We start from the raw sequence: 13883 nt of genomic DNA, 5'->3' as shown, positions 1-13883 counted from the left end.
TATTCAGTGTTGATACTGGAACTATATGTCTCTGGGCGTTGTCACTTTAATGCAACTCAGTCATTCACTTTTGAAAAGCTTGTATTTGTTTGTTTGGTTTTTTTGTTTTTGTTTTTTTTGTTTTGTTTGTTTTGTTTTTTCCAATTCTCAAAACATCCAGGCATCACTTGTTCTTATTGGAAAAAAAAAAATACTTTTTCTTTCCTGATTCCATCGCTTGACAGTTTAATATTTCAAAGCACTTACTTGAAATAAATGTTTTTAACCTTATTTGGTTGATAGAACAAAGTTCAATATATTTTAATTCAAATGAGCTTCTTTTAATAGCTAAGAGTTGCTTTCTGTCAAATACAAAAACACGGTTAAAAATAAAATATACTTAAAACATAACACTTGTAAGGGAGGCCATGAGTGACTGTATAAATAAAGGTAAAACCTTTAGTTATTATTACCCTTCAGCCTTGGGTGGTTAGTGGCTTACCCAGCACTCCAGTTAGATGTCAACACTGCAGGGACCAGGTTTTGGATGCCATGTTGGGCACAAGGAAGGCAGGCTGTTTATCATGCCAGCAAGCAGAACTCTGTGCATGGAGCTAGTAACCAATCGGGACCCCTTACAATGTTTAAAAGTGCTTTTCACCTTCATACAAACACAGCCATTTTCCTGCAGTTCTTAGACTCACTCATGCTATCTGTGGGAGTTCTTCCTAGAATGTTCAGCCTTTTTCATCATATCTGTTACTGTATGGACCCTTCTGATAGTTAAATAAATTGTAGTTTAGCTACTCAGAGGAATTCTATGTCTCCGCTTTTTATTATATAACAATATATAATGGAGAATTACATTCCAAGTTTGTGTGAGCATATTTTCTCATTGGCTTAAAATTTTAATTAGGCATTTGTGCTGTATCTAAAGAGCAATTAAATTAGAAGTCTGGAGAATAAAATAAAAATAACCAAGTGGGGTAATGCATGTGAAACATTTTAAATTTAATCAATTTCAATAATTCTGAAATAGAAACAAATGTTGGAAAAATGCTTGTTGTACTTCATAGATCCAAGATGTGCACATCTTGTTAAATGTTTAGCAGCACTCAGCCAAATATGTGCTAATATGGTAACGTTTACACCCTGCCTAATACAATTATGTTTAATTGTTTATTTTTGCGTTATCTTCTACATTTGAAATTTTATTTATTTAATGTAATATTCATACACACATATAATTTATTTGGGTCAAAGAGAACCCCATTCTCTCACCTTCTAATTTTGAAAAACAATTGTTTAGTGTGTGTGTGTGTGCCATCAGTATATGTGTGCAAGTCAGATGATAACTTGAAGTAATCAGGTGTGACTTTCCACTACGTGGGTTCTAGGGACTGAACGAGGGTTGTCACACTTGGTGGCAAGCATCTTTACCTGCCGAGCCATCCTGAAAATGTAAAAGTTGATATGTAGTTTAAATATGTGTCTAGGCTTTGACAGCATGCCTACCTCCCTGTTTACTTGTGATATATTCCTCCACAAAATTTCTGCGTTTTGTCATCTCATTGTTGAATTTAGGTTTTACCCAAATACAGTATTTCTCACACTGTGGTTGTACACCTAGAAAAGAAGGGCATCCTTTACTTTGTTGGCATATCATCTCCTCTTCTAAACCCAGCATCATCTAACAGTGCGGTGGATACAGTGGCAGCACTAGAATGTTCGTGCAGAGAAAACTAGAAGGAAGCAGAAGGCAGAAGTCCCTAGGATATTTATAATTTCAATTGCATCTTGTGCATGATGAAATGTTTTTCATTTATTCTATTGCTTTTAAGTAACGACAACCCCAACAGGTCAGACAAAACATGTCCAGTACCTAAAGCAAACAATTCTTTTTCTGCATCTATAAATGAAACAGAATGTGTTATGAAACACTCAGAAGCATACAGAATAAAACATTTATTTTACATTCGTTTCCTGAAAATACTTTGAAAAATAAAGAAGAAAAGAAAAAGATGATTATTTATTATCTCTCAGGTTTTGTCTGATAGTGCTTGGTTTTTACTTTCGCACTCGCCTTTTCTTACTTCCTTTTTGTTTGATTGTTTGTCTTTTTGTGCTGAGGACTAACTAAAGGAGGAGAATTAACTAGATGTCTCCATTTGCCTTAAACTGTGCTAGAGTCTTCCTTCTATGCATCACAGCTGGCCTTCCAAGGAGCCCTTCCTGTCTCAATTTCACAAGACAGGGAACTGAGGAGCAGTTTAAGAAACATGTCCAGATTCATAAACATCGCTCAGTGTTGGCTCTTTCAAAGCTCTGGATATCCAGATTACTTGGTCTCTAACGTGGGTCCTTTACTTAAATTCAGGGAAATATTCTGAATCCGTGTCCAGAGCAGCAGAGGTCTTTGGCAGGCATTCTCTCTCTCCCAAACATGCACAAAGCATTTATAAACTGTGAGCACACTGCTTCCCCATGTCACAAATCAGCTAGCAAGACCTTTTGACGCAGAAACATGAGATGTTGGATGGGTTTCAGCTATGTGAAATATGAGCTGCACAGAGAGCTCGCAGCAAAGTTAACACGGGAGACAGCCTTAGTTCCCCCAGGGTGCCCTGCGCTTGGGTTCTTCAGCATTGTCTATTAACGGCAGGCACATCTGTCTCCTTCAATTGTTTATCATTGGCTACATGGGCATCCCTCTTCAAAACTTAAGTTTGGGGCGTGCATTTCCCTACAAACTGTGCTACCTCTCCGTTATTTCAGACACTTGTCACATTTCCTATTCTCATTTCCTCCCTTTCCAGTGTGCACTTTACATTCCTTTCACTTTTTTTTTTTTTTACACCTCTTACTTCAATTTGACACTTTACACACATCCGTAAGCTTCATCTAATGTATCGTGCCTTCATTTTAAAAAGTGATGTGCTCAGGATAATGTCCTCTTGCTCCATCCTTCATTTAAATAAGGCTATGTATCTTTGGGGTTTTCTTAGATGAGAGTACACAGTGCCAGGGGAGAGATGAAAGAAAAAAAGAAGCAGTGCATCCTGGGAATAAGTGATCACTGCTCTAGTCTTATCAAGAATAGAATGCATTTTTCTTTTAAAACTTGTAAGTTGTAGAAATATAACAGTAAGGGCAAGACAAACCTTCAGGGTAGATTTTCAAAAGTGTAGATGTTCCCTTTAAAACAAAAACTTAAGGGTGAATTGCTTGCATTAAAACAGATTTTTTTTTTCCTTCCCGAACAGCGTTAAGTACACCTTTATGCTGAAAAGAGAAAAGCAAACCTCCGAGTATCCTAGCTATTCGTGTAGTGAAGTAATTATTGCTGTGGGTCCACATTTTGTGCTTCCCTTTACTGAACCGTGGCCTTACTTCACAGAGGAAGGGCGTTCCCCCATAGAGAAGTGCCTGCTGCTTGATTGAGTGTCCTCATTCGCCCTCCATCCCCGCTGGCGCATTAATCCGTGTTTGTTTCTCTCTCTGGATGGTGACGCTGGCCTTGTCCGGGCTGTCCTCAGGTGGCGGGAGAGAGATATGTCTACAAGTTCGTGTGCGACCCGGAGGCCCTTTTCTCCATGGCCTTCCCGGATAACCAGCGCCCACTGCTGAAGACGGACATGGAGCGACACATCAACGAGGAGGACACGGTGCCCCTGTCTCACTTCGACGAGGGCATGAGCTACATGCCGGAAGGGGGCTGCTGCAACCCGCACGCCTACAGCGAAGGCTATGTGTACTAGCATGAGTGAGCCAGCATGAGCCACAGCCGAGCAGGGCACCCCGCGCTCCGCCCCCTCTCCCAGGACGCGGAGACTCACCAGTCCTCCTCCATCCTGGTTTCATTTCTGTTGTTCGTCTTTCGTTTTATGAATAATGATACAAAAGGGGGCTTTTCGTGTTGCATTGTTCTACGGTCTGCCATGGACTGAGCACTTTATTGGAGGGCGGGTGGGAAGAGCCGAGACATTCATTGTTCGCGACAGGAAGACGGTGGGCGAACGGGCAGGGGGAACTGGGGGATTGCTTTTTACTTAGGCTTGGGATGGGGTCCTACGGGTTTTCTGTATAATGAAACTGTATCATGTTTGTTCGCTTTCATAATAGTGTGAGATGATTTTCCCTGGGTGTGTACGGTACAGTTGATTTCACGTTGTGTAAATATCTACTTGGAGACCATTTGCCTTGGGCATTTTCCCCGTCATCACTGAGTCTTTGCAGGTGTACAAAAAAAAAATCTACTGTAAATGACAGATTAATGTTAGAAATGACTGTTTTTGCACCTCTTGTAAAAAGAAAAAGTATTTAGCAGTTGCATTTGTTGTTCTTTCTGTTTCATTTTGCTTTACAGATGACCTGTAGAGAAGAGCCACACGGGTGGGCATTGTCTAAGAAGCTGAGTAATCCCCGTGTAAATGAGGGCACAGTTTTGGACTCTGGCTCCAGCTGAGTCACAGGCCAGTAGCATTACACGTATCTGGTGCCATCTTGCTGTTTCGGTACAAATACTGTCTTTTAAATACATTGATGCCCACTTCAGTTAAGTAATGACTTGTCACGATCCTTGGAATCTTCATTTAAGGGTTAAATCTGGGATCACAATGAAGAAGAAAAAGAAAAAAGAAAAAGAAAAAAAAATACCTGTCTCCTTTCACTACCTTCAGTACATAAATACATTATTTAATCAATAAGAATTAACTGTACTAAATCACATATTATGCTGTTCTAGTTACAGCAAGCACTCTTTAAGAAAAATATCCACTACACTAAATAGGTACTATAGTAATTTTTAGACACGGTACCCATTGATATGCATTTAAACGTTTCACTGCTGTGTTTTGTTGGTAACATATATAAATATTAGATAACGCTAACGCTTCCGCTGCTGTCTTTTCTGTAATATTCTCTTTCATGCTGAATTGACTATTACCATTTATAAGCAATGCAGTTAACTACAGATAGCATTTCAGGACAAAATAGATGACTCAAACCATTTATTGCTTAAGAAATAGCTTACACCATGCTCTGCTATAAGCAGCTTTATGCACATTGACAACAAAGAGTGAGCTTCAGCTTGCTGAGGGAAACTGTGGAAACCTTTGTAACTTTTGGTGGGATGAACATTGTTTATGAACTGTTAACGGACATGAGGAAGTTGCTGTGTGACATCGTACTGGCACTGACGCTGTCCTTCATCTCCTTCTGGAACACGCCTGTAAATGTGATCAGATTGTATGAAGGAAGATTCAAAGATCTTGAGTTTCAAAGTTTTTGCCTTGTTTTTTGTTTGTTTGTTTTGTTGTGCGTTTAAAAACAGACAGCATTGAAACTGTGCCACGTTGTTTCGTTCACTCTGAAAAACAGAAAGGTGTCGTAATAGCCCTGAGTAGCTCCTTGCCGGGTCCAAGCAAAGAAAACGAATTGCATTTACTCCACTACAGTTCTGGAGGAACACTTCTTGAAGAATCTATAGGCAAATGTTATTTTTTAGGAAATCCTTAAACACAAAGCCCAAATAAACCTAAGAAAACATTTCACGAGCACAAGAAAGGAGGAGCCCTCAGGATCCACTCTCCCGTGCCCCACAGATCGAGCTGTCTCTGTAAACCAGAAGTTCCTTCCGAATCAGTACTATCCACATTCCCCCGAAACACCCTGACCTGTGCGTATGTCTGTAACCGATTTCATTGATTGTGATGCACGGATTTCACTTGGCTCTTCACGGGCTGATAAGTATGCCTTAAAAATCAGGACATCCACCGTGCTCGTGTGGTCATCTACAGCCCGTAGAATAAGAACAGACTTTCTAAAGAACCAGGGAAATATTTATTGGACAGAAGTGAGATATATGATCAGGCCATTGGTGAAATAGAATGAAATTCTACGTCTGTCTTTATACGCGAATCATTGAGGAGTCTCTTCTTTTTCTGTTGCTTCCCACCTCCACCTTTATCATTCCTGTTCTAGTCAGTCAGAGGAAGAACTGGACCTGAGTTATTCTAAAGAATCAAAAGAAGAAAGGTATTAATTCTGTTAGCTAAGGATAACTATATGTTTTGTTGTAATTGGTAGTGACTAGATAAAGTGAGTATGTCATCAGCTAACATTAAGTGTATTCCTAAAATGGAAAAATTCAAAATATAGCATCTTAAATTTTAGCAAAATCGAAAATTTTACATTATGACTTCTTTTCTTTCTTTCTTGTTTAAATTCAGGTAGATTAATAAATCTGGGAGCTGATTTCTGCAAGAGTCTTGCATTTTGTATTTCAACAGCATTGGCTATGAAACATAGAAATTAGTGAAGTAATGTTTTTCTTCAACCTGTTAAAAGAAATGAAAAGATATATCCACACATATTTGATGTCTCTCATTGAGGATGTGCATATATCCAGCAGTTTCTTAAAACAAAGAACTTTCCAAACAACAAGTGAGACATCTTTGTTTAGGGAGTGCTTCAGAATGAAAAACACAAAACTAATTGTGTAGTGTCTTCTAAAATCCCAGAAGCTTTGCTTCCTGTAGATGCTATAACAAACTATTTAAGCTTTAGTAAAAATTTATATAGTTTTGGAGGTCAGAATTTCAAAGTCAGTCTTAAAGGGCTAAAACCAAGATGTCAGGAAAGCCACTTCCTTTTTTGGAAGCTCTAGAGAGGCTTTGTTTATTTGTTTGTTTGTTTGTTTCAGTTTCTGGGCATGTCAGCATTTCTTGACTCCTGGCTAGAACACTTCAATTTTGCTTTCCTGTTCACATACCTTTCTGCAGTCAAATATCCTTCTGGCTTCCTGCAGGCAAGGACACTTGTGATTATATTTAGAGTTTACTTAAAAAGACCAAGATTGATCTTTCCCTCTTAGCATCCTCACGTTCCATGTCCCTTTTGACAGATGAACAATTCTCAGGTTCCTGGGATTATGATATAGTCATGGGACAGAGGTGGGAGCCTGTCTATTCAGCTTTCCACCCAGCTAAGGACCCCAGGGAGGAAAATGCTAGTTGATTTACTCACGGGCAAAAAGCTCTGTTGAAGTAGCTAAGGTTAGTACACAGTAGGACATACTGTGATTCAGCATTCATATTATTTCCCCTTATTTGCATAAACACTTCTGAAAAATCACCTATTCTAGCAAATCATCTGGATAGTCACACCAAGCCTTTATAGGATTTAAATATCCCTCCTCTCCTCGTTAAGCAGGCTACGATAGGAAATGAAATGCCCAAGCTGCCGTAACAGCAACAGCACGGCCAAACCTGATCCTTGTGCCATATCGTGTTTTCAGAACGATTTTTCTATATCAATAATGAGTTGATTCTTTATAATCGTTACAGCTGCAGATGATAACTACTTATTCAGTAAGAATAATACACAGACCACGCCGAGTGCTAATTAAAACAGCAATTCTAAAAACTGAGTCAACATCGTTTTATGTGGCAATGAACGACATTTCTTGCCTGACGTCACAGTATCTGAGACAGATTATAGAGCTCTACAATGGATCATGTTTTTGATCATGCAGCCTTTCCAGATTATATAATGATGAAATATGATGGAATAAAAAAACAGCTGAATGCCTAATTAAGACCTTATTTTTCTAAAAAAAAAAAATCAGAAACAAATAAGCTACTTTTCCAGGCACAGTTTAGCATGGAAAAGAGACATTAAAAGTATGCAAAATAATGGAAAGAATCAATGAAGGCAGAGATGTATGTTGGAGAATTGCAACAAGAATTTCATCAATGCCAAGTTCCCTAAAGGTGTTTATTTTGCACTGAATACTAATGAGAGAGTGAAGTGGGCCCTAGGAGGACAGATACATGGTGGCTGCTTCCAGGGCTTTTTGGAAAGCTGACCAAATTTAGTGACAACTCAACCACAGTTTTTAGGACTTTATTTTATTTTATTAAGTAAAACTGACTTAGACACTTTAAAAAAAAACAATTTATGAAAAAGTATAGTTTAAGAAGAAAATCTGGTTAGACTAGCGGGTGCCTTTATAGAAATATTGATGGTTTTGGAATGTTCAATAAGAAATGTGTATATATATAATCTGTGGTTTAAGAATCCGTATTTAAGGTAGGTTTTCTTTTCACATATAAACTCCAATATTCTTAAATAGTTCCGTTTGAAAGTTATGTTACTACCGGGGGAGAATTTTTTAAGATTTGCTTGGTTGTATTTAGATTATAATTACAGTTTGAGAAATCATTATGAAATTCATGTGGTGACAGCAAATTAAATATGCTCAAAATTTAAGACTAAAATAAAAGCCCAGAAATTGAAAATATTGGGTTGTCGTGATCACTTGGAATGGTGGCACATTCAGCTCCCACGGATGCCATCTCAGTTGTTGACTGCTTCTTCCTTAGCAAGAGCTGGAGTGATTTATGACCAAGCTGTAACACTTCTGCACTTCTGTCATTTCTCCTTCCATTCATTTTCTGAAGGATTTAGATACATGACACTTGATACATTTTCCACTTGTGTTCCAATTTCCTTAGGTATATTTCCCTAAATCTCAATAAATGCATTGAGGAGGAAAAGGAAAAAAAAAAAAGAAAAACCAGAAGTTGGGTTAATCAGCAAGGGTATGTGACTTGTCTCTACTGCCTCTGTTGTGCCTTGCTTTGCCTAGTGATCTGACAAGCTAATAAATGTCATTGTGTCGAGCTGTCAGTAGATCATGAGTCAATCCATAACTCTGACTTAACTGGGCTCTTGTTTTAGCTTCTCCTGACATGAGGGTCTATTACAATTGCTGAAACAATGTTATTGGGTGGTTGCTCAGTATCACCTTTTGAACCCTCCTTATAGAAAAGCTCAGAGGGAAATCAAGCACCAGGTCAAACAACAGCAAAGATGAATTAAAGTGACTAAAGCACCCTCTGGTCCTTTTCTACTGGTGAAAATTCCAGACTAATGTTCACCAAAGAAGTGAATGTACACATTCCATTCTTCGGTACACTGTAGACACCACATAGTTAGTTGAAAAGAAAAGAAAAAAAAAAAAAAAGGAGTGTTCAGAGAACTTCTGAAGCACAGAAGGGTCAGTCACACAATTTAGAAAAAGGAAAAGTGGCTTAGGAGCAGGACTGAAAAATATCCTATTTCTGCTAAGCGGGTAGCAACAGTCTCATACACAGGTTAATATTCCAAATCATTAGTAAAACTGTCTCATAGAAAGTTGAAAACATAAATTTAATTTGCAACGATGGTGGGGACAAAAAAAGCTAATGTTTGTGACAAGCCTTCAATCTGCAAAGTGCCTTGTTTTGTTCAGGAATCAAGCTCAGGCCCGGCACATTCAAGGCAAGGGTTTGCTACACCCCTCCCCAGCACGGTTTCTGTATTCTAATAGACCACAGAAATCTTTTCCTTGTTCTCAAAAATCATCTTAAAACTTAATTTTACGCAAAATCTCCCATACTTTATGAAAACTTGGTAAAATGCACTCATAGTTAAATTTACTTACCTGATGACATTCTAGCATCCACTGTCAATAATATTCAGAATAGTGTGTGAGCACTTATTTTCAAAATGTTTTCATTTTTTTAATCAAAATATTTCAAATACTCCATTTGATACTTAGTTATGCATTAGGACCTGAACTAGAAAAGCATTGGAACTTAATGCTGTGTTTTAAATTTTGATTATGGTTCATTTACTAACAGACTGCTTAAATTTTAGATGATAGTTTGATGTCTTTACTAAAAAAATAAAAATGTCCACATAGGCCAACAATTCTGTCAAGGAAAAGAAAGTATATTTAAATAGTCACCTAACTCAGTATTCTTAAACAACTCAGCCTCTTAAATACATGGTAACAAATACAAACAGATCCTCAGGGCTATTGAGATGGCTCAGCAGGTGAAGGCCCAGCTACCAAGCAAGACGACCTTTGCTCCATCCTTAGGACTTACGTAGCTGAAGAAGAGACCTGGCCTTCTCCAAACTGTACTCTGACCTCCACACATGTGCTAGGTCATGCATGCACCCCCCCCCTCAGCAAACACACAATGACAAAAAAGCAAATGTAATTTATATTTTGAAAAGCCACATCACATAATAAAGTGACCTTTTGCTTTCATCTTTCTTCAATTTGACATGAAAGATTTTTATTAATAAGCCGAATTCTAGAGTATGGATAAACTCTCTAAGATGCTGGTAACATAGACAACATTTTTTAAAGAAGCAATTTCAACACATGCCGTATTTGTGCTATCATGTAATTAATCTGAAATTTGGTTACTAGGATAGAGTGGGCAAGTCTCCACTACCTTTCACCATTTTTCTTTAAACACTAAGAACTTTCTAAACTAAAGCATAATGACTGTTTTTTTTTCTCCTAACTTTACAATTGTCATCTTTAATTCTTTCTAAATGTGTTATAGTATAGAATGTAGTAGAAGATAAACGGATTTAGCAATGATATAGCATGAACTTTGGCTCATTCATGAAAGGGCAGTATCTAAAAATATGAAAGTCCTATATCTTATTTTCCTTTCCTTAAATATCTTTTTAAACAATTCCCGTGCTTATTTATTTATTTGAGGATGTCTAATCATTTAATCTTTCCTGTCCCCCAAACCACTCCAGATCATCCACACCTAACTTCATATTTTTCTCTTTTAAAAACAAAAACAAAAGGCCACAAAAAGAAAGAAAGAGAAAATGGAGTCACTTGTGTTGCTGTTTACTCCTGAGATCAGAGATTGCCCTGTGACTAGGCTGATAAACCCCATGACACTCCCCTGAAGAAAACTGAGGTTCCCTCTCCCAGCAGCTATCAGATGTACATATCTTTTTTTTTTTTTTTTTTTTTTTTTTTTTTTTTTTTTTTTTTTTGGCTGGAGTGCTACTATCTGCCCACTTCCCCTTCTTCATGCCGGAATTTTTGTGTGTCTTAAGTTTTTCTAATCTTGTGCATACTGTCACAGTCTCTGAGGCTGTTTGTGCATCTGCCCTGTTGTGTTTGGATAGTGTTGTTTCTTTAAAATCACCCACCACTCCTGGCTCTTACAGCCTTTCTGTGTGACCCCAACCCTGCCCTTCTGCCTGGAAGCCTGGTGGGAGAGTGTGACACAGAGCACAGAGTTGTGGGTGAGTCCCACACATATCTGTAAACAGTGCAAATGACCCAAACATTGCCATTCAAATAAATTTGTGTGCTTACCTCTGAAATTCACTATCAAGAATACCGTGAAAACAATCAACTGATAAAAAGATTTCTTTCCAGAATTGCCCGTGTAAATACTTTCATAAGAATTCATAATTACAGAGAACCCGAGGCAATAATTCTACAGCCAAAGCAATGAGAAATAGATAAAATAACCAGCTCAATGCTTTAGCCTCTTTGGCTTATGCACAGAAAGGCTATTGTTTCGCTCACATTAGGATGGACTTTGGATTACTTGTTTTAGTTTGTTCAGTGTTGGGAAGTAAGTCCACATATTCAACCCATCAATATCAACACAATTACACTGAAAGCATGTAAAATCAATTACTTCCATATTTTGTCCAAGTTTAGTGCCTCTCATGTAAAACAGACTCACAGAAAGTCACTCTCAAAGTAAATAAAACTAAACAATACGGATCTAACACACAGGTGAGTATGAACTGGGATGCACCGTTTAGCACTGACTGTGTTTGGGACCCTATACAAAAGCAGTTCAATGGCATCCAGGAACAGAAGCATGGGATAACTTTATTCAAATGAATCGGCAAGTTTAATAATGTCCTTGGCTATAACATAGAGCAGTTAGTTATTCACTGTGTAAATACACGTGGTATATAGTGGGCAGGGTTTGAAGAATTAAGAGTCAAAGCAGTTCAGGCTTCCTCATTAACTTCTAGACACGCTGATTAAAAGCGTTTGCCAGGTGATCACTCTGAGCACGTGCTCGTTCTGGGCAGTGAGGGTGTTGTTGTGTTTTCCTGTGTTCCTAGCTCTAAGCAACAGTCAGTAACTAGTGTGAAGACTGGCAGAGCCAAAGGCTGCCTTTCATAGATGGTGAGGCTATTTTTGGTCTATCACCTCACAACTGGCCTCTTATCCTGAGCCTGGAACTGATGCCCACAAAGGGCCATAGAGACGAGTCACAAGGCCCTACAACAGTGACAGACTTCAGTCCTTAATCTCTCTGTCCACCGATCTGACCTATAGCAGGAAACTCAAGCTGGTATCTGTCTGGGTCCCTGCCTTGGTGGGGTACTGCTCTTCTGCCTGAGGCCACCTCAGCTTACGTCACTGCCCCTGTATGAGATTAACAGTGTCCAATTTTACTGTCAATGTCAGGGAAAATCAACTCTTCACCTGTAGCCTGAGTCAGAAGGCCTGTTCAAAGTGTTTGGCTTAAGGTTGCCTTAAGGGAGGATTTTTACACTAATGCTCCAGTACAAGCAACCCTGAAAAATGAACTTTTCTAAATCTGATAAAAATATCCTATTTCCCCTTTCTAAATATGGTAGTCCATAAAAATTACCATGGATTTAAGTTATTTATATTCCATGAAATATACTGTCAATCAAGGATGGTAAAAGATAGGATATGGAGACACAAGTATTTTTGAGTGAAGTGAAGCTAGGCTGCTAGGCTGCTTACTCACACACATCTGGACTATCTTAATCTTGATAGCCTTCATGAAGACCTTTATCAGCTCTTGTCAGGACTCTTTGCTAAAGTACATTATCTTTAAATCCTGTGTGGCCATCCTTGACACACGCCCATTATGCACAGGAAAGAAAGGGCACCCTGGAAGTCCAATACTTCCTTCAGATTACCCGACATTTGGAAGACTGTTGTGCTGATGGGCAAGAACACCATGATACAGAAGGCCATCCTGGAGCATCTGGGAAAAGATCCGGCTCTGAAGAAACTGTTATCTCATCTGCAGTGGAATGGGTACTCTGTGTTCACCAGAGAGGGCTTCGCCAACCTTAGCAACATAAGGGCCCATAGAGTGCCAGCTGACTCTCATGGTGGTGCAGTCATCCCATGTGAGATTATTGTGCCAGCAGAACACTGGTCTGGGGCCTGAGGAGACCTCTTCCAGGCTTCAGACATCACCAAGCAAAATCTACAGGGGTACTTTTGAAATACTGAGTGATGTGAAGCTGATAAAAACTGGAGACAAAGAGGAAGCCAGCAAAGCCACACTGATGAATATGGTGAGCACTTCCTCCTTCTCCTTTGGGCTGACCATCTAGCAGGTGGTTGACAATGGCAGCACTTACAACCGGGGAGTGCTTGACATCACAGGGCAGACTGCACATTTGCTTCCTAGAGGGTGACCACTGATTGGTTCCCAACTCTTGCCTTAGTGCCACACTCTGTCATCAATGGATACAAGCAGGTCCTGGCTCTGTCTATCGAGACTAGGTATACTCTCCCAGTTTCAGGAAAGGTCAAGGCCTTCTGGGTTGATCCATCTGCGTTCGAGGCTGCTGCCCCTGTGGCTGCTGCCACTTCAGCCCCAGCCCAGACTGAAGCCAAGGAAGAGTCAAGAGTCGAAGGAGTCAGATGAGGATATGGGATTTGGTCTCTTTGACTAATTCTCTCAAAGCAAACAGCTGAGCCAGCTTAATATGAGAAGGAGGAGGAGGAAGAGGAGGAGTAAAGAAGGAGAAGATGATGATGAAGACTTAACACATGCGTGAATTCGATCTCTCCCCATGAAAGTAAGGGCAGTTCTTTGCCTCTTTTGGGTAGAAAAATAGAGCTGACTAAAGCAACAGCAATTAAAGGACACACTTTTCAGAAATAATAATAATTTAGCTTTAAAAACCCGACTTCAGAAAATAACGAAGTCTATTTAGGTTCCTACTGCCGACGTCAATGCACATCAACTGTCTTTGTGTTCCTTTATCACTCAGATCAAGATCTGGAACCC

At 39.1% G+C, this 13883-nt stretch overlaps 1 protein-coding gene and 1 pseudogene across 1 annotated transcript in view; both read left to right on the top strand.

The window, feature by feature from the left end:
* The window catches only part of Etv1 (ETS variant transcription factor 1), an 86970-nt gene extending 78565 nt beyond the window's left edge, over positions 1–8405 (top strand). Inside the window, exon 13 of the mRNA XM_055624218.1 lies at positions 3516–8405. Within this exon, the coding sequence (XP_055480193.1) occupies positions 3516–3737 (222 nt within the window). The 3' untranslated portion in view covers positions 3738–8405. The remainder of the gene's footprint in view (positions 1–3515) is intronic.
* Positions 8406–12722: 4317 nt separating this feature from the next.
* Positions 12723–13545, top strand: LOC129687230 (60S acidic ribosomal protein P0-like; annotated as a pseudogene).
* The last annotated feature ends 338 nt before the right edge of the window (positions 13546–13883 follow it).

The sequence above is a fragment of the Psammomys obesus genome, unplaced genomic scaffold (genome assembly GCF_907164565.1).
Source record: "Psammomys obesus unplaced genomic scaffold, mPsaObe1.curated_primary_1811, whole genome shotgun sequence".
NCBI lineage: Eukaryota > Metazoa > Chordata > Mammalia > Rodentia > Muridae > Psammomys > Psammomys obesus.
This window is presented reverse-complemented; position numbering and strand designations above follow the sequence as displayed.